This window comes from Cygnus olor, chromosome 1, assembly GCF_009769625.2.
Source record: "Cygnus olor isolate bCygOlo1 chromosome 1, bCygOlo1.pri.v2, whole genome shotgun sequence".
In the NCBI taxonomy this organism is placed as follows: Eukaryota; Metazoa; Chordata; class Aves; order Anseriformes; family Anatidae; genus Cygnus; species Cygnus olor.
In genome coordinates, this window is record NC_049169.1 from 27200619 (window position 1) to 27222832 (window position 22214).

General features: G+C 40.3%; 1 protein-coding gene across 1 annotated transcript in view; it reads right to left on the reverse strand.

Moving 5' to 3' along the window:
• Positions 1-2076: 2076 nt before the first annotated feature.
• The window catches only part of TES (testin LIM domain protein), a 28668-nt gene continuing 8530 nt past the window's right edge, over positions 2077-22214 (reverse strand). The window contains exons 2-7 of the mRNA XM_040550358.1: positions 17880-17965; positions 10165-10417; positions 8702-9037; positions 5243-5458; positions 4520-4678; positions 2077-3335 (exon numbers count right to left, since the gene is read on the reverse strand). Coding sequence (XP_040406292.1) covers positions 3144-3335; positions 4520-4678; positions 5243-5458; positions 8702-9037; positions 10165-10417; positions 17880-17965 — 1242 coding nt within the window. The 3' untranslated portion in view covers positions 2077-3143. The remainder of the gene's footprint in view (positions 3336-4519; positions 4679-5242; positions 5459-8701; positions 9038-10164; positions 10418-17879; positions 17966-22214) is intronic.

Below are 22214 nucleotides of genomic sequence, written 5' to 3' on the forward strand. Positions count from 1 at the left end.
TCATATTAGACTGCTCAAAACTATTTATCTGTGCTATAACACACAAGCACATATGAAGAATAATGTATGAAGTGGTATAATCCACAGAAAAAATAATAGGTACCTACAAATAGGTACACATTACCATATTCACTTTATATGTACAGACACTTGGAAGGTTGCATACAAATGCTGTAAGATTATCTATATATGAGGGAAAAATGCCGAGAATTAAAGAAAAAAAAAAATGTTGTTTGCAGCTATCAAGGAAGATGGCTCACCAAAGAATTTCTCTGTTGCTAATTCAGTCATGTCTCAGTCATGTCATTGCACACCTCCCAGCCCACTTCTGCTCACCAATTCCTATTAAGTTGTTTTACTGTACAAACCTACTTGTTCTCCACAGCCTACTTGTTCTTAGCTGTGTTGCTAAGAACACAACTCCACTCCCAAGAAAACTCAGCTTGGAGTCATAACCTACAAAGTCTCAGTAGCTACATAAAATACAAAGCTGAACATAACGACATGCAAAAGGCTACATCCTGAAGGTAAACTTGGGCTTTTCCTTCCCAGACATACTGATAATGACAAGGTGCTAGAGCCAAACTTGTCCTCTAGTATGAAACTGTCTTCATTTGGTAGTCATAATCCAAAGAGTTAAAACCAAGTAAGACACTCTGTCAGTGCCATGACAAACAGCTGCCTGAGTGCCTCTTCATGCTGTCTCTTGCAAATAATTAACTGTTCCTGAAAAGCATGTTTTTATAATAAGTACTTAAAAGGCTTTCTTACCAAAGACGTTCTATACTTCTACTCTTAAGAGCAGAAATTCAACTTTTGTATTTGGACTTCGAAGTTTCATCTGCAAAGTATGCAGTTTTATTCCCAAAGTATTTAGAAGATTCTGGGTTCTATTCTTAGCTTACAAAGATAAATAGAATAAAAGGATCTCCATGATAAAATAGCCAAAAAATACAAAAGGAAAAAAAAAAGACAACTGCCAATATTTTTTTTATGGTAGTAACAGAATGAAGCCTCCTCAACAGTTGTTTTCAAGCTCCAATGTTTGCCCATCTTTCAGCTACCAAGAGAAGCATTATCCACAGGAACATAAATCCTTTCCTTGTTCCTTAGAAGAACTATTTACTGCTCCTAATTATCTCCTGATCTATTGCACAGTCACACAGCAGTATCTGTCTCCCCTCTATCATCTGCACATTACATTTGACCTCCCTGTGATATGATTCTTTCCAATTGTCCATTTGTGTCCATGTACATATATTAAATTTTGGCTACCCCATACCAGAAACACCTAGATGCATCAGATTCCCAAGAAAAGAGCCATAAGGGAGCAAACAAATATATATCTCATGCCGATGTTGTATATTTGCTGTACTCACAAAGCACTTCAATTTCTCAGCACCCAACTATTCTCACAGCTCATCTGTGAATTCAAAACTTCCTGTCCCATGTCTTAAAATATAACCTATGGTTTCCAGCAATAACCTCAGTTATGTGAACAAGAAATGAATGTGAACAATGAATGTGAACAAAAGTTAGTGTGAATTTACTTTTTGTTCAAAAGCTTTTGAAGTTGTGTATCTGTTTGAACTAGACCCATTGTTTTGCACCTAAGTGCATCCACATTATTGCATGCAACAATAAGCACTTGACATTACTTCCAGTAAAACTTAAGGCCTGTAATATTGCCAAAGCTAAACAGATATTTAGGAATATTTCCCTTCCTCTCCCCCCTCCCCCCCCCAAAAAAAAAAAAAAGCAATTCAGAAAGAACTGAATCAGCAGACAACTCAAGTAAGCAACACTAATTTTTATTTGCAAGTGTTACAACACAGGCATTATAAACCAAAAAACAAACAAACAAACAACCCCCCTGAAAACTTGCATAGTTTCTTTCTTTCTTTTTTTTTTTTTTTTCAGGCCAAAGATGCTTTATTCACTGTTTGGCACAGAGCTAACAATTTTCACTGTAGATCTGTAATCTTTAAGGGGAGGTGGAAAAAAAAAAAAAAAAGACCACCATAAGAAGCAACTCATTTGGTTTATCTAGTAAGCAAACCTGATACACAGCTGTGTTTATTTATTTATTTATTTATTTTTAACTCAAATACTGGAAGCTTTCTGGTAGAGAACTCTTCCTGCTTTGGTTGGAACTTACAATTCAAAAGCCTAAGTATGAACCTTTTGCAGCACGACTTATCCATATGGTATTGTGCCATGTCCCTCTGATAGAAGGCACAATGTATGAAAAGCACATTCATGAAAAACAGAAGCCAGTTCTGAAAGGATAAGAGTGACAACCACAAATGGCAGTGGATCATTTTTTTTTAATTTGTGAAAGACCTCCCTTTATATTTTCCTCTACCTTCTCCTCCCCTCCAAAAAAAAACAAACAAAAAAAACACAGAAAAGACAGAAGCAAAAAAAAAAAAAAGAAACCGCTACAAAGTAACTTCTATATTCATAAAATGAAAACTTCTCCATGCATGAAAAGTTATAAGAAGGAAACATGAGCTAAAACAGTTTTTCCACTGGTGTAGTTATTTTACAAAGTAGATATGAATAGTCACTACTCCTCAATAATCCATGCGTCAGCAACGAACAAAAAAGTACATTTTTTTTTAAACCCACAAACTTCATTCTCCCTCCCTACTTGAGGTTTAGTGGACTATGTGGCAGTAAAGCTGATCATTTTGTCTAAAGTGCTTGATGAAAGCTGAGAAACTTTAAGACATGATAAATTAATTTGTCAAACTGAAAGTGGAAGAGCTACATGATCATATAACACAAGAAAAAATGGACCACTTTCATGTTTTCTTCTTTCATTACACAAGATACAGCAAAAAGATCCTTCATGGTGAAGAGCTCCCTTAAAGTGTACAGAGTTCGTAACACACTTTTCCCTACATTTCTGATATATGAAGACATTTGACATAAGACTCAGGAACAAAATCCCAAAGAAGAAAGTGTTATAGCTAAGAAATGAAAATTACACAGCAAGTTTCAGTCACTAAAAACAATCTTTGGGAAAATGCTATTTAGTACTTTCAATATCTTTAAATGCCCAGGTACTATGTATTTTTACAGTAGAAATGCAAGAGCCTTTGGAACACAGCAATGCTTAGTTTTGTGCATGTCTTCTCTTACGACATCATCTTTTTCTTACATTCCACTGAGCAAAAGACCATCCCCTCCACCGGCATAAACTTCTGGCCAATTAAGCACTTGCTACAACAGGAACATAAGAAACATTCCTCCGTAGCATGCCAATTGAAGTTGTTGTATGTCACACGTTGAACTTCGGGATCTATAGCATTATGACAGCCTTGGCAGATCTGTTTAGAGAAAAAGTCAAATAAACAAAAAAATCACTTAAACGAAGCATGCACAACCTCTCTACAACTCCAACAAAGACGGAATTCTTAGATGTTTTCAAAGAATACAGACAAGTGTCAAAAGAAGACTTATTGTCTTCAGCTTTTGATTTTTCCTTTATTTTTAAACCATAGTTTCTGACCAAAATGCGGTTGAGGAAAAAAAAAACAGAATAAAAACATACATAAGAAGTCAGCTGCTGCTGGGACTAAGCTTAAGACAGTTATGGTGGTTATGATTTCCCAGTGCCCAAAGCAGGATAAGGGCTTGTCACACCCAACACAGATCTTCATATATTAACCCACGCATTTGAAGAGATCAGTTACAAATATATGCTCCTGTGCATTGGCAGCTATAAAGGCATGCCAAAGAATTAAAGGATATTAGAAAGTCTTGGATGGAATTCATCTTGAGCTCCGGTTGCCAAAGATCATTTTCTAGATCTCAGGGCCATAGTGTTTTAAGAGAGAAAAGCCTCTCTGGAAGAGAATTCCTTACACCTAGCTTAGAAAAAGGTATCAGCCACCAGATGATAACAGTTTTTTTCTCCATTAACTATACAAACAGCCTAAATGCAGAATAGACTGAACTCCCAATTAATAGCTAGTTAACTGGTATAGATGGACGGACTATCACCTCAGATTAGAGCTCATAACTAAGAACTGAGAACTAGCATCCTTTCGCAATTTCTTGCCTTTATCCAGTGAGTCAGTCTCCTGTGTAACTCATGGGCTTAGAAATACAGAGAAACAATGTACTTAGATTGCGGTTGCCATAACAAGCTTTCAGCAAACCAGATGAAGTCATAACCTGCTGGTCACAATGAACACGAACTAGACACTTAGCAGCATTGCTCATTTTCACATACTTTACTTCTCCTATTACACAATCCTACTTCAACACTGGTAAAATTAAAGATACTTTCTGAACCACTCCCCCACTCCTAAAGTCAAGTTTATGTATTCACAGAGTGGTACCTGTCTGCTTTCAATGCTTCTTTCAAAGGCAAAAAGAGACGACCATTTTGGACCTACACTTATATTGAATTTACACATTTCAAATACTCCCACTGTGGGAAGAAGGTAAGAGTTTCAAGCTCTTCAAGTTCTCTTCCTTCACAGCATTGTGTCTGCAAGGATCTTACCGCAGCATGGTTCTTCACGTAGCATGGTTTACAGACTGGCTTGTCATTCACCATTACATAGATTTCTCCAGCCAAAACGCAGTCACAGTCAAAACAGCAGAAGTGTTTCAGATGCCAGTTTTGACCTTCTGCTTGAGTATATTCATTGCTGAATATCAGCTATGAGGAAAATGCACAAACATTACTATAGGAAATGCTATTCAAATACCTGTATTAAAGCTAGCCTCAGGATGTTCTGTAATTTGCAAGGAACTGATGGCTGTTCTCCCGTTTCAAATGACTTCAACAAAAGTGAAAGTATCCACTTGTTTGACCGTTTTCCAAAGCCTCTGTTTCATTTATTAAGACCCGGTAGATACCAAAGACATCAGGCACGCTGTTCTCTGTGCATTGCTTAAGGTGTAATTTAGTGAGGTGCTCCCCCTAGCGCACTTCCTGAGCAAACAACTGTGGAACTGGGACTTGATACAAGACTTACTCTCGTGTATATGCCCATATCCTATGCTCCTGTAGACTACACAAAACCCCCCTCCAAATCCAAAACAAACTATGGAACCTCTTGGAAGCAGTGTCCATATCAGTTGCAGTTCCTTGCAGCTACGATCAGCTAAAACTGGTAAAAGGATGTCAGGGCCCCTGTGCTGAAATATTTTAGGAAAGTTTTATTAGCTTTTCAGTACCACAAACTTGTGCGCTGAAACAAAGGACTGGGATATTTCCTACCTCGTCACATCCAGCACAGCGGGGTTTTTCACTGTCACAATAATGTCTTCCACAGTACAGATTGCCATTCTTCCAGAAATAGATCATGTCTACTAGAAGTTCACTGCAGGTGCAACAGACAAAACAAGCTGGGTGCCATAATTTGTCATATCCTGCACGTTCCGCATAGACAGCTGGGTCACCTTCTTTCATGCTCAGTTTGCAGCGATAGCAGGACTGGAAAGAGGTTATTAAAAATTAAATAATTATTTGAAGAGGTATGTTTATAGAAATTCCACATTACCTAAATATTTAATCAATCCCACTTGCCCATACTGAACCTACAGTATTAATTTACTTCCACAATCGGATAGTGATGTGACGTATGTCATAGCACAGCAGTTGTCACATCACGATGATGCATATTATACTGACAACACTAGTGTTACTTAGATGGATTATTATATTTTGCAATATTCACATTCTTGTAACTACTGTGAATATTTATAAATTTTAATTGCCTTTTGGATTTTTGAGCACGTGACGCTCACAGAACATAAGAGTAAGAAGCCTCCATCAAAGCTAACGAAGTAGACCTAGACAAGTATACATAACAAAGCTATGGCTGTGTACTTATAGGTCATAAGCAAAAAGTAATCAAGCCTTATCTGCAGCACTGGTGAGGAAAGATCACAAGTGGTGTCCCGCAGGGCTCAGTACTGGGGCCAGTTCTCTTCACTATCTTTATCAATGATCTGGACAAGGGGATTGAGTTCACCCTCAGTAAGCTTGCAAACACCAACCTATGCACAAGTGTTGATTTGGTCAAGGGTAGGAGGGCTCTGCAGAGGGATCTGGACAGGCTGGACTGACGGGCCAAGGCAAACTGTATGAGGTTCAACAAGGCTAAATGCCTGGTCCTGCACTTGGGGCACAACAACCCCATGCAGCGCTACAGGCTGGTGGAAGAGTGGCTGGAAAATTGCCCACTGGAAAGGGACATGGGCGTTGATTTGGTCCATAACCAGCTGAATGTGAGCCAGCAGCATGCTCAGGTGGCTGATGACATCCTGCCTTGTATCAGAAACAGTGTGGCCAACAGGACCAGGGAGGTGATTGTCCCTCTGGGCTCAGCTCTGTTGAGGCTGCACCTCGAGTACTGTGTTCAGTGTTGGGCCCCTCACTATAAGAAGGACAGTGAGGTGCTTGAGCATTTGCAAAGAAGGGCAACGAAGCTGGTGAAGGGTCTAGAGAACAAGTCTTACGAGAAACAGATGAGGGAGCTGGGGTTGTTTAGTCTGGAGAAGAGGATGCTCACGGGAGACCTTATTGCTCTTTACAATTACCTTAAAGAAGGCTACAGTGAGGTGGGGAATCGGTCTCTTCTCTCAAGCACTAAACAATACAAAACAATAGGAAATGGCCTAAGTTGCACTGGGGAGGTTTAAATTGAATATTAGGAAATACTTCTTCACTGAAATGGTTGTGAAGGATTGGAACAGGCTGCCCAGGGAAATAGTTGAGTCACCATCCCTGGAAGTCTGCAAAAAACACGTAGGTGTAGTGCTTAGTGCAGTGGTTTAATGGTGGACGTTGCGGTGCTAGGTTAAAGGTTAGACCACATGATCTTATAGAGTTTTTTTTTCCAACCTAAATGATTCTATGAAAAAAAAAAAAAAAAGTTGTGAACATTTGAAAAACTCATTCTGTTTAAAGCTGCATTTTAGGAATGCTAGTCATTTATGGCTGTTATACAATATTTTGTGATAAACAATTCTGGAGTGGGAAAGTAATTACGGAAAAGGGACTACAAAGTTTACAGACATTGGAACCATTTCTGCTGTAGCTATGAGTTCATAGCTGATCTTGTGCTCGATACCTGCTTAGAGAAAGGGTTTTGTCATCAAGTCAAAGAACACAGGTGGTTTATATAATGGAAACAGAAGTTTTAATCTATGATTTAATCATCAGTCTCGTACATCCTGCACTCTAGTTGGTCTGTGGACTGGGTTTAACATCCTGGAAAGGTTATCTCCACAATCCACACTACCACAAGTCCAGCCACAAATGCTCTGAGTTTCTGACTGTGTGTGCATACGTATGTACACACACACACATCCGCACACGTGCTTCAGATGAGCAAATGAAAATATACACAGAAAGACATCAAAAGTGGAGAAAAAATAGCTTATAGAACATATGAAAGCAGAGGTACAAATGTATATAAAACTTTTTGACTCTTCTTTCTACTCCAGACTCATAATCCAAAATGAGTCAAGTAGAAGGTGTATTTATAGTACAGACCCAGATCAGTGCAAGATGATCCATTTACCTACCACTTGCAAAATCCTCAGCCTAGAAGGCTAAGAGACAAAGAGAATTGCTGCTTTCGATGATTTTTTTTGATGTATTTGCTGAAATTTAGAATTTACTAAACGTAAAGGTTATTCTGCTGAATACCAGATTTGTAATTCAGCTTTTAATTGTGGCAAAATCATTCTTTAAACAAAAAACACACAAAGGCAATTATTATAAGTACGTTTACATTAGTAGTGGAGACCTGATTTTATTTTTTTAAAATCAGGTTTAAAATAATTGCAATCTGTTGCAGACTAGTAACATTTGTGGACGTCAAAGTATAGGAGCTTTTGTCATTGATGTGAAGGTCTAACATCAGAAAACAATGGAAGACTGCTTAAAGAACCACTGGAAAGAAACTAGTTTAATGTTACTTCAGTTATCCGACCCTTAGTTTGTGTTCGTAACTGGTACCTGAGCCAGGCACAGCAGAATTTTGTTTCATTGGTAAAGCTTTATCAAGGCTGTACTTTTAGAAATATTAATGAAGTTATGTAAAATTAACCTCATTTTTTTGGTGAGCTATTACATGGCAGAAATCGGATGTCAATGGGGAAAAATACTTCCGATTTTGAAAAGAAAACTAGTCAAAGCAGCTCTTATATTGTTTGGCTTGTTGGAGACGGGAGGGAGAGGTGTTACCTTATTATTACTTAGTTTCATTTAGTTTTAAGCACAATTTGACAAGTGGGGAATTTTGATGCTCTTCTAAGAAAGAAAACAGTCTATCACAAACTAAAATTAAACTAAACTCTTCAAGAAGAGAAAAGTGTAGCAGTCAGTCCATAAGATTATACAATTTTCTTGACTGTTATTCTGTAAAAGCCAAGCCATCCTGCTATTTTTCCAAGCTAGCTCCCCCCCCCTTTTTTTTTTTTTTTTTGTAATGAGCATGAAAAAGTCATCTGGGATCTGGGAAGTTATTTACTCCACCATACTAAATACTGACAGAAACCAGAAGTTCTGAGCAGACATTAACAATGTTTTCCAATTCCCCTTCTTTCTTTCCATCCCCAGATTTTCCCTATTCCAAATGAACAAATTCATTGAATTAAAATGACTAAAGAGAACACTCAAATGGTAATCTACCTTCTTGCTGTGTCTTTTCTTTCTTATACTTACATACTGAGATGCCTTCTGATCTGCTGACTTGTCCTCCATTGCTCCCACAGCAGCTGAGGTGCTTCTGTCACCACTGTTCACGTTATTCTTGTCAGTAGCTTTAGTTTCCACCTCACCAGGGAGCTTGACATCTCCTACACCAAGAGCCTCGGTTTTGTACTTCTTCACAAACTGTTCCATCTGTTTAACTTCATTGGGGGATAGCTCGTGGCATTTTGAAGGATCCTGATCGTGAGCAGGCAGCTGCTTAGCCAACTGCTTCTTCCTGTACTGCGCGCCTTCCGAGCCAGCAACAGGCTGTTTCTCCTTTGGTAGCATCTGCATATACTGTCTAGCCTAAACCAGGAGGAATTAGATATCAGATGCCATTTCAACTGTAGACCTATCCTTGCAAGCAAGCAAATGACTAAAATAATTTCTACTGTTTTTAACATGTTTCTGTTGCTAGCAACAAGGTCCTTTATATAAACATTAAGCTATTGAAACACAGTAGATAGAGACAAAATACAGCAGAAGCATTAACTGGCTTCTTCCCGAAGTAAAAAACAGGCTTCCTTTTAAGCTTTTTAAAACATGTACAATATGTAGAGTTATTACTTTTCAGGGTAAACAGTAATTAGCATTTTACACAGCACTTTGTCTGTTCAAAGCTGTTTAAAACTACTGATTACCAGTACAGCTTTAAGAAGTTGAAGCCGAAATAGCTTGCCTGTGGCACACAGCCCATTGCAGAAATAATTCTAGCAAAGAAAAAAAAAAGCGCTCTCGTTTTAATAAAGCAAGGACAAGCGTAAAAATGAGAATGGTAACTCAATGTTAAGTAACAGGGTTACACAAGGTTTGATTCATTCATTGAAAGAGGCTATTTAGATAGGCAGGTCAGAGATAACTTGATTCCAGCATAGATCACACAACACTGCAGTACAATTAACAATCAAAGCTTGAAAAGCAAAGCAAAAATCCTCAGAAGGCTATCTAACATCCCATCTACTTGAGCTGCAAGCATACTAGAAGAGAGCTCTTCTTTGAGATGTCAACACTGAACTTGTTCTTACCATATACAGTAAAAGCCCTATACAAGACTGTGTTCCCCTTAAGTTTAAACCATGACATATATTGCTTTGGGACACATGTGCACACGCTCCATGCAAATTTTTCAAGTTGACTGAAAGACAGGCTTGAGAAGTTGCAGTCCAGGGACCTCAGATAGGAATAAGAGTTATCTGCCATTAAAAAAAACATCTCCCCAGTTCTCAGGAAGTTCCTCAGAGTAACATGCATATCTGCAAGATTGTACAGGCAAGGCTCAGTAAACAGGCACCATATTTTTAGTTTTGAGGAGAAAGAAAAAAAAGAAGAGGTACACACAGAAGAACTACAACAGGCAGATTTCTAGTAAGGTGGACTTCTTCTCTCCCATCAACTCCTGCCTTGAACACAAAGAAAAAGAGGGTCTGACTTACAAGTGTCTGATTCTGAACAGGAGGAGCCCACTCATAAGTCACAGTATTGATGGATATGTTCTTCTTGGCTGGCACTGGATTAGTCAGTATCATCACATTACGTTTATACATGGGAATGCCATCATTTTTCAGCTTTGCAATAAGGGTTGTGTATTTTGTATCTTCAAAGAGTTTTCCCACTTTCCGATCCTCCTCATTGCTTGTGAGAACATCGTGCTCTTCCTGGCCACATTTGCAGTTGCGGCATATTTTTCTGAAATTTATGGAAACAAAGTTATAGTCGCAGTTGCAAACTACATCTCACACTAGCTGCATGTGCAGCAACAACATCACCGGGAACCCAAAACCTTGTTTTCAGTGCTTTGATAAAGAATATCCTTCAAAGGTGTTTGACAAATTGCAGAGGAACTTGTATATTCCTTAATTTCTACTGTTATATTATTTGTTCACTGATACCGTAATCAGATATAGATATCAGCCAACTACATTAGTACATTTTTAATAAGGTATTATATCATTTCTTCAGTTATGTCACAGTACTGACCATGCACATACATGTCCATGATCACCCACATATCAGATTTGTCATGGGTAGTCACACAACTTATACCGTAAGTGCATCAACATGACCCCCAGCAATCATTTATTTGTGCTCTTATTTTTTTTTTTTTTTGATTCCCTTTATACATTCCAAATGACACACACTGTGTGATTTCTCCATATGCATATTTGGTTATCACAGGGTTACTACCAAGGGGAAACAAAAGTTTCCTGGAAAGGGAAATGAGCATACAGCCATATACACAGTGCAAACAGAACATGATGCGATTAAAGTTCAGCATTTAAAAGAGAAGGTGAGAGAAGAGTCACTAACTTATATGGATGAAGTATTTCAGACAGCTCTGAACCAAGTCAGAGGTACTTTGGTGAATGCTGTGAAGACAATTTTCACAGATAACATCCTTAAAAGGTAGGTTTCACTTACTCAGATAAATGGAAATATTCCTTATATACAACAAAACACATTAGAACTCCTTTGATTAAGGGACATTAGATTACCTTAAGCATAACTAAACAATTCACATTTAATACCTTAATTAATTACCTTGGCTTACACAAGCTAGTTCACCATTTATTAATGGCTTTCCCAGAGCTTCCACTCAAAACAGTCAGCCATGGTATATGGAAGTTAGTGAAGCTGTCTGTTTACCACTGGTTGTTCTTATAACCTGAGAGAACAGATCAACCTTCTGGATCTCTTGAGCCTGAAGAGCGAACAGTATTTTACCCCACAACTTATTCTTCACATAGTGAATACCATCAAGCTGCTATCTATAAAACACTTCTCAACTCTGCTTGCCAAAAGCCACCTCTCATATTGTTCTGCAACTTACTACCCAAAGCCTTGAAGACAAGATCCATGCCTTATCTTAAGATATGTAACAGGTATGTGGCAGGAACGTGCCCGTGACTACAAAGGCAATGGGAAAGGGAGGAAGAGGGAGGAGGTGCCTATAACTGGTCACGGGAAGTGATGCACAGCCAGCCCCGAAGTTATGCACTTCACCATGCTACCATTTCAGTGTGTGATGGGAGCAGCCCCGGTCATGCAGTGATACAACGATCATTTCCTAAGTTACAAAGCCCACTCCAAACAAAAATTAGTCAGTTCTGCTACAGAAGTCACTTTGCTCTAAAAACAGCCAACAAAACAACATCAGGCAAAACAGACTCCTCTTTACAACACAGAAAACTTAGAGATAACTACAAAGTAAAAATGTAGGCTGATTGCTTGTGTGACTTCCAGCTCATTCCCACAACAGGAAAAGGGCACACAATTTCAGTTATTTGAACACCTCACAGACACTAAGCACTTTGAAGTCTCCCTGCTTACCAAAACACTCAAGCATGAATTGGCACTACCCATTAAGCCTAAATACATCTCAAGCACTTGCAACAAAGTTTAATAAAATCTTCAGCATTGTTCTACACAAGTCCCTTAACAAGCTATTACTTCAGTCTTTTTAATATGCTAATAAAACACTTAATATTTAATTTGCTCATCTTTTAATGTATAGTCATATGCATACCTTATTATCAGCTCCCAGTCATGCCTCCTCTGAGATCTGACGCTGTCTGGCACCTTCCTTTTTGCAGATTTAGTTCATTATTACACCAGTGATGAACACAGCTCTATGCCCCAGTGTACATGCAACTTGAGTTCAAGCAGTTAGCCCACTTAAACAACAGCTTACCAGATATTTTTTCCACTTTTTCAACTTAAGCCTTTAGCAACAAGCAGCTCCAGCTTCAATCTTGCCTCTTTGCAGGCCGTGCTTTAGTAACACAGGTGACTGAACGGACACCCTCAGGTGACCTGCACTGTCAGCAAGCGAAGTGTGGTCTTGCTGTCCAGAATCACCCTGCTTCCAAACCAAAACCCATCGACAGCAATTCATACGGTTGTGCTGCCTGTGTGCTCATGACAGCAGTATGATGGTTTGTCTAGCTCTCCCTGCTCCGCAAGGCGTTCACTTACAGAGCAGTAGCAGTGACAGCCTGCAGAGACCAGAGCCATCACCAGCAAGCTGCAGGGGAATTCTTCTCCTCGTATTTTTCACAGGTACTAGAAGCACCACAAGGGCATCTTGGTTTTTGCTCACGCTGTCACGAACTGGCATATTTATTTTCTATTGCAGTTTGAGGTTCTGCTTCTGTTCCCACCTAGGACAATAACCTAACTCGACTGCTTTTATCTTCAGTCCCACCTTGAATGCTTAGCATTTCTCGCTAGTTTCAATATCCTTGAGAGATTTTCTGTTGTCCTGATAAACAGATGAACAAATATTTGCAAACAAATGAAAACATACAACTTGTTTTCAGGTCCTTCCTGGGCCCCACTGTGCAAACTGTCATAAAGCTACTGTGGTTTATACTTGGATTAAGAAAGGTCATCTTCCTTATGATTGGTAATCTTCCCCTACCTCATGCTTACTTACATTAAGAAATTGACTGTGTACTTTTCAGTCTTCCTGTGCTTTCAAGGAAAGAATGAATCACTTTTTGCAAGAAGCTGTTAGAGGGGCTACATGACAAGACTAAGTGTGGTTGCGCATTAAAACATGGATTACTGGCATGAGAACTTGTGAATAAGTCTCCAAATGCATAAGGAAGTAGTCCAGCAAGAATTTGGAGAATCCTGAGTCACAGCTGATGTCAGTCTATTCTGGTAGGTTGCAGGAAAAACCCTGAGGCTGGTGCCATTTCCCCTGCTCCCCAAGGCTCCACTGGATCTCTGCCATATGAAGACATCTGTGCACTGTTTAACAGCCAAAAAAGGGTTTCCTGTCCCAATTTATAATCCCTTTTCTTCATTAATTCACAGCACTAAATGTCAACTGGGTATCTTCTACACATACAACTCTAATGCAGAGCACTGTCTATAATTTAGTCATACCTTCTTTCTCTAAGCTACCATATCAGAGCCCTGTTCATCAGTCACTGTCCCTTGTGTTTTCTTTGACTATGATACAGCTATCTTACTGTAGTGACTACAACACATTACCTTGAATTTAGCCTTTGCAAGTCTGTCTGGTAACTGACACTTAATGTTTAGTGTCAGTGTTAAAGCAAGGACCTCACATGTGCTGGGACTTCCAGTTGCTTTTATATATAGACAGACGGAGTTCAATTTATCTGATTCTAACTAGAAAAGAGGCAGCGAGACTTTGTTTTCTCTATGTACTTTGTCAATGGTTGACAATAATGGGGATAGCATAGGGGGGAAAAATATTTCTCTCTCACTTGAGGGCATTAAGCAGAATCCCCATTGAAGGAGGCACTAGAGATTCCTGCTTACATGTTCACAGCTGTCAGGACTTCAGCAGAGAAGCTGCCCCTCCAGTCAAATCTCAGCAGTTTGGTAAGCTTTTCTTATTCAAAAGACGGCAGGAAAGGAGCAAGCTTCAACATTCATGGAATTCAAAGTCATGAATCATCGTAGAAGACAGATTTAGTGGATCGTGTCTTGCTTCCAGGTCTTGGATGGGTACAAAGAAGGGAAGTAGATTGCATGCTCTCCCCGCATCTCATAGGCCTACGAATTCCCACTTCCTGTATTTCTGCTAACTACAAGGTTCCTTCTACAAAACCAGATGTCACCCATCCTCCTCTTTTTCGAGGTTTTTGTGTATGGAGAGGAAGAATAATTCAGATTGTGACTTTCTACACTGGCTTTGTGGTGACAGGAAGAAGCATCTGCAAGCCCAGAGAAGCTCTCAACAAATACCTGGCAAATCTCAAGGCTTGTGTCCTCCACGCAAAAAGGCTAAGTTCTTCCTATGATTCCTTCTGTTTTCTTGTTATTAACACAGTACTAATTGTATTGGCAATTACTACAGCTGTGCCTCAGTACTGGCCTGTCAGCCTTAGTTTCAGAGAATGCTGAAGCCCACCTCAAGCTCTCTCTGCCTCCCAGGGGTTGTATCTATGCAAAGAAGCCAGTTGCTAACAATGGTCATTCCCAAGCTTATGATTCTTATCTCCAGAAGTTTTTTGACACCTTGGCAAGCCATGCCAGATAAAATTATCACTTCCTGGTACACAGGACTAAGATAAATCTGAACATTTCCTCCCTCTTATGAGATCTGATTCCCGCCCCACACTTCCCTCTAGTGGAAAATGCATTCCCAAAGACCGAAGGTTTATACCAGAAGCAGTGTCTGACAGGTAGCTTGTCCTGCTAATTTTCTGGAGGCAAGTTTTGCAGTCTGAAGGAACTATAACATCTGAACTGAGAAGACATTGTCCTGTTTGTGCTGAACCTGGACAGAAGCACAATTCTGAAGACAGCTTTAAAAGCAAGAGCTATTAGCGCACTGATATAAAGCAGGTAATTCTTCACCATCTGGTTACCATTGAGGACTACAGCTCTCATTGTACGGATTTGTATTCAGGTCACAACACTGAGGTTTTCAGAACTTCAAGATTTAGGAACAAGTTTTACTAAGGGCTTTGTTTATCATTACTTCTGCACTAGCCCAAATTAACGGTTCTGCATCTGTATTCAGCCCACCCATAGTGCCAAGAATTGTGGCACAAAATGCTTAAAGACTTCAATGTATCAGAAGATTATTTTCCAAACACAACCAATATAGAGAAGAACGGTGTAGCAACTCCATATAAAACTTAGCTAACAGATTGGCAAACGTTGATTTTTTGGGTGCCCTTTTCATTTTGATTTCTAACAGCAGAACTGAGGCTCTCCTGTGCAGAAACGTAGAGAAGTTACACCTAGCTCTTAGAGGTACACCAGAGTTTTCACATATGGGATGAGAGAACACGAATTACATGACCTGCTGAAGCACTTCAGCTCCATCCACGAGAGGGCACTGTCACCCTTACACAGACAAGAGCAAGGAGTAAAGCCTACCCATGCTGTAGCACATGTGCAAATGCAACTGCTGAATCAGCTACTGTACTGGGTCTGGCTGGCATGGCGTTAGCTTTCTTCCTACTGCCCCTGTGGTGCTGTGGTTTGGATTTGTGGATAAAACGTTGGTAGCACCTGCTATTGTTGAGCAGTGCTTGCACTTTATTTCTTATTCTGCTTCCTCTTCTGCAAGTAAGGTAGGGGTGGGCAGCAAGCTGGGAAAGGACACGGGGTGGGGAAGGGAATGCTACACCAGGACACTAAGTAAACAGGCATTCAGAATCCATCCCTTTCTGTTACAGTTACGAACTCCTGAAATCCCTGCATCATGCAAAACATTAAACAGTTTTCAAAGGGAAAACGTACTACACAAAACTGATTTCAGACTTCAGATTCACACCCTGTCCCCAGCAGCAGATCCAGTGGAGAAGAGCTACCTTCCAACCCATTCCAGAATTGCCTTAACTGCTCAACTCTTAATATGCAACATTTGTCCAACACCTAGAGGCATTTCCAGTCACCTTGCTGCCTGGACTATCCTGTGTCTCTTCCATCCACAAATTAAAACTTCAATCCAAACTAAACAGCTACTGTTTTCATGTCTTCTTACTTGCTTTTTAATACACTGCCATCTACAGGCTCTCACTTTGTAAGAGCTGAAGTAGGGCAGTGAAATAAGAAAAACATACAAAAAAACCCTCCAAACATACACACATGAGCAGACATGTTCTGATTTGGCAAATATGCTATTATGTGACTATATCACTTCAGACATTTTATTTCTGTTATTTTTAATTCTTCCCCGTTGAAGAATAAACTAGGAATTAGAAGGTCTCTTAGTAGTGGGAACTAAAAATAAAAGGACAAGGAATGATTGGAAGAAAAAGTTATTTGGACTACTTTTTTTTTTTTGCCCAAGTCCCAGCTTGCGATTTCCCCATCTATTGAACTGGCCCTAAACAAAGATCTTTCTGTCAAGTAGTGAGGGACTTTTCTCATGTAAGCACGGATAAACAATATATTAACTTCTGCAAAATTTGTATTCTGTTTCACTGAATTACCTGTACACATACACATTAACCATGTTCTGTTTCCTTTTTCTAGTACCTCTACACAAGTCCTTCCCATGTATTGAAAAAAACCCTCTTTACATAAATTACTTATATCTTTAGACAACAGATTTTACCTGTTAGTGTATTACCACTTCTTGCTCAAGGTTGTTATTTGTAAGTTGCTTCCATAGTTACATATTCCAAATACATAACTCAGAAGCTATATCCTCATCAACTTACAGCAGGCTTTTGCTGTGGGCTGCCTGGTTATTTGCTAAATTGAGTCTCAGCTGCACTCAAATGCTTGAGCATAGATGCAGAGCCTCCTAGGCCCCACCTGCACCTGATGCCACTCTGGCTGTGTTGTAAAGACTACAGTTAAAAAAAATCATCATAAAATAAAAACCTATCATGGATGCAGTTATGACTGTAGCTAAATAGCATTGGTGAAAGGCGATTGCTTTCATTAGGTAGCACATGGTAGTGCTACTAACAATCATTCATGTTTGTCCTTTGTAGGTTTTTCACTTTGAAACTTTTTTTTTAAATCAGAATCACTAAGCTACATCTTGAAGTACACCCAGTATGATCTGCGAACTGAGCTAGTCAGAGTTATTGAGCTGTTAAGGTTTCAGTAAGACAAGCAAAGTCTTAAGGCAAAAAAAGTCTTCTGCAGAAGTAATGGCATAGACCACTGAAGGCCTATTTACTGCAAATATCATCAGCTCTTACTGTTTTAGAAGCAGTGCATTATCCAAGGTGAAGAACTATCTAACTTCTTTGAAATGTAACCCCCTCATCCCCTTCCAAGTAATTTGCAGATGTATACCAAGTTTCAGCTTCTTTTAGACATAGATAATTTTACCTATGTCTCCATTCAAAGCTTATGTATTTGATGAGAAGCTGAGAAAGCTCTTTGTTACTGAGATGAAGCACTCTTTTTCCCTGTCATCTCTTTTACAATTGAGATAAAGATGTTTTTACAAACCTACTTCAACTGTTTAAAAAACTAGCGTAAATGCTTCGGTAGTAGTACCACTGACTTCAGTGCAGGCAAGATATACATTCATAAGTGTTTATCTACTTGAACATTGTTGCATCGCCAGTGAGAAACTAGCTCTGAACCTAGACATTCTTTAAAATATTTGAATAGTTTAATGGGAAAAGAGAACAAAACCAGGTAGTACACATTTGCAGACATGAGGCAAGATCTGCAGTGCTCAGTCACTTACCTCCAAAAATGAAGCTCAAATCCTTCACACTTATCCTTGCATTTTAAGCAGGGGGCACCAAATCCTTGCTCGTGGCCCAAGCCCATCTGTTTAAAGATCAACATGAAAACTATTGTCAGCTTCAAGAGTTATGCTGCATGAACCACCTCACCGCTTCCTTTATAGTCACGATCCACAACTAAAGGCGAACATTAAGCATTTGACTAAGCTGACATCAGGACAGCATTTTAGGGTCTACTCACCCTATCTTCTCTACCTAGAAAAGAGACATCGTTTGCACAAGCCTGTTTATAGGGCTGAACTAGGAGACTCTTTGCAGCCCTGACTTAAGTCTGTGGCACTGCAACCATAGTGTGAGGCTGTAAGACCTAAAAGTCCAAGCCAGAATACATTTAATCCAGCTGTCAGGACAAAGTGATCTGCAATATATGACTTGACAAAATACAAGAGATAAAGTAATAAACATATTCCATTTCTATATCAATAACCTGAGTATCAGATAGGAATAAAGAAAACATTTAAGCGATTAGTATCATATTCCCGAAAATATTTGAAACTACTCTTGACAGTGATGGAGACCAGAACATACCTTTCACAATTATGTTTCAGCTGGACTAATACCAATTTACTTTCCAATGAGAAAGACAAACAGCACAGTTAGTGAGTGCAATGACCATAAATGATATGCAGAGAGTTTCACGGTGAAGAGATTAAAAGGGCATATGACCAATTCATAATGTAGAGGAACTATGAGAGCATATAAAACCAGTGCATAATAAAGGCCAACTATTCACACAATATATCAATGTACTAGCAAATTTAAATGGGTAATAGCTCTTGAAAGTTTGAAGTGAAAAATAGACACCAAGCACCATAACTTATGCATCTATATAGAACATACTAAATTTAAAATGCCTCACTCCAGCTCACCAAACCTTTGGGAAACATCACTCTTAAATCAGCGTGATTAAAGACCATGGAGCTGTGGTCACGGCTGAATGTGTAGGTTGATAGCCAAAAGGCAGACGGTAACCAGTCCCCATGCTCCCACCCACTGCTCCCAGACATGAGGAACGCTTCCAGTTACCTGTGGGTATACTCAGTGGGAAGGACAGTAATCATATCATGAAGGAGACAGCTCACCTCCGGTTTGGCATGACTTACCATGACAAGAAAAGGAGTTAGAGGCTCCTAAGTTCTAGTGAGAATCTTAGTTTTGACAACAATAACATAATGCATTAATTTGATGTGGTGATACTTTTTTTTCTTTTTCAACTAAAAAGCTTGCAATTTAATCTGAGAAGTCATATTGCTATCGTTGCATGTACAATGATATAAACAGTTCATCTTTCAACTTGCTTGTGTCCAAAATGATTACTTGCAAACAGACTGTCCATGCTATTGTTGCATGTACAATGATATAAATGGTTCATCTTTCCACTTGCTTGTGCCCAACAGATTACTTGCAAACCACTTGCTCAGGTCAGAGCACATGGTAAAATGCAGGGATGACAATGGTTTCAGTCACTTTGCAATTTGAAGGATCCCTGCCTCTATAGCAATTACATATCCCTTCGGAAACTACAAAACCTTCCTGCAGATTACAGACAATTTAGGGAAAAGTACTTTGGCAACTATTCAGCTACTGCTTGCAACTTCAGGGATAAACAGAGGGACATGAAGTTATTTCTTCCTTTCTTATATGAAGAAGAAATACAAGCCTGCACAGATCACAGTAATAATATCTTTATCAGCCTAAGGGCTCAAGAAGTTCACACAATAGAGGAGCTAACCTGAAGCCAGATCAGTAGACATCTAAAACACATATAACTTTAAAGATGCAGTTCTTTTTCCATCAACTACATTTTTGTCTGCATTGGAATGTAAAGCTAACATGTTAATAAAAATTTGTCTCCACTTCATGTGTTTATTCCTTTCATCTGGAAGCCACAGATCTGTAACATGCACACCATACATCAGAAAACAACTAAGTGCTCTTGTCAAGTCATACACATACTGAACAAAGTGGGGGCCAGGATGTTCTCTGAAGAGGAGGCCAAAGCAACATAAAACAAAAAAAGAAAAAACAGCATTTTTTTTTCAGGATATTTTTGAATCATCCTCCTTAAAAGCTGTTTAACTTGAAATGCACAATTGCCTTCACAAAAATATAAAGACTATTAACTCATTCTCTCTAGCTGCTACTCCAAACTAGCAGTAATCCCTTATGCTTGGTCTCTCACCTCCTTTAAAAAGGGGGGGGGGGGGGAAGAAGAGGAATAATTATGATTTTATATAGCATTATAACAAGGCTTAGAAACCTAGGATCACTAGCATATGGAGAGCTATTGCACACTACACACAGAAATAGCCTTAACATTTCAAGAATTCCCCAAACACAATCAGAAATGCAAGCAAGAGAAAGAGAATGGTTTTCATGAGTGAATTGTTTCCAAGCCTCGTAATGCTTAAAGGTCTTTCAGGCTAAAAATAAGTAAATTAAGTAGAGGTGATTTGTAAATTAAATGGAAGAAATCTGTGGTGCCTAAGCACTCTACCCAAAACACGTTCCCTCTCCCAAGTAAGCTGACAGCAGCCAGCCAGCCTGCTTGCATCTTCATAACCATCTCTCGACACTGATTTCTTCAGTAATAAAGAAATCAGCTTCCACGTTCCCTCCCCAGCAATAAAAAGCACATCATTAAAGAAATACTTAAGCAACTTGAGGCACATAAACTGAATTAGTAACCAAGACAGACTTGTTCTCATTCTCTTCCTCAGTTTGCTGAGGAATATATTGTAGTGGGTTTACATGTCAAGGTTTTGTTAGCAAGGGGCCATATGGGTGCCTTCTGTGAGATGAATCCAGAAAACGCCCCATGTTAGATAAGGGGCCTGCCACTGGCCAGAGCCAAGCCAGTAAGTGATGTTGTTTGTGCTTCTGGGAGAACAGATTTAAGAAAGGACAAAAACAAACAAAAAAAACCTGCTGCACAACAGCAGCTGGGAGAGTGAGGAGTGAGAACCAGCGCTGCAGACACCAAGCTCAGTGCAGAAGGAGGGCAGGAGGTGCTCCAGGCACGCAGCAGCAGTTCCCCTGCGGCCTGTGGAGAGGCCCCTGGTGGAGCAGGCTGTCCCCCTGCAGCCCATGGGTCCCACATGGAGCAGATCTCCACGCTGCAGCCCGTGGAGGAGCCCCCGGTGGAGCAGGTGGATGTGGCCTGGAGGAGGCTGCGGCCCATGGAGAGCCCCCGCAGGACGCCCCCGCAGGAGCAGGCCCCGGGCCGGAGCTGCAGCCTGTGGAGAGGAGCCCACGCAGGAGCAGGGGGTCTGGGGGGAGCTGCCGCCCGTGGGGGACCCGTGCTGGAGCAGTTTGCTCCTGGGGGATGGACCCCGTGGTACGGAGCCATGTGGGAGCAGTTCTTGAAGAGCTGCTGCCTGTGGGCAGCCCCCGCAGGCTCAGTTGGGGAAGGACGGCATCCCGTGGGAGGGACCCCACGTGGAGCAGGGGCAGAGAGGGACCGTGAAGGAGCGGTGGAGACGAAGCGTCAGGACTGACCGCAGCCCCCATTCCCTGTTCCCCTGCGCTGCTTGAGGGGAGGAGATGGAACAGGGTAGATGGGAGAGAAAGTGTTTTTGGTTTCTTTCCTTTGTTTCTCACTTCTCTAGCTTGTTAGCAATAGGTAGTAAATTTCATTAATCTCCCTACTCTGAGTCTATTTTGCCTGTCACACTGATTGCTGAGTGATCTCCCTGTCCTTATCTCAACACTTGAGCTCTTTGCACTGTATTTTCTCCACCTTTATCTTTGAGGAGGGGGCGTGAGAGCACAGCTGTAGGCTCAGCTGCCCACCTCAGTAAAGCCATCACATATGTCACATGGAAAGGCCATCCCTCCACGTCTGGTCACTGTACAGAAAAGGCTTAGCCTAGAAGCGAAGTGCACATTCAGAACTGAATTAGACGCTACTCCACATACGCTCGCAGACTCTGCCTTTGTTCACAGGGAGAAACCAGGTGGCCACTTGCCAAAAATACTACAGATATTAAATAACAGTTGTATACAGCTTTTTGAATTTTGACTCCATACCTAAACAGCTGGTGTATGTCAAACGTTCTTCTACAGTGCCATAGCATGGTCTGTTTCGGTTGTAAGGAAGCATCAGCCTCAGAAGCGACTGTTTCTTTTCAGTAGCTGATTCTGCTGTAACTCAGGAAACTCAGAGAGCCTGAGGTGAGGTGTGTTTCATCACTGCTGCTGCCCACGTTTATTCCCCATGCCTTCCAAAGGACATGGCTGGCTCTGTGCTGGAGCACCCAGAAATACAAAGCATG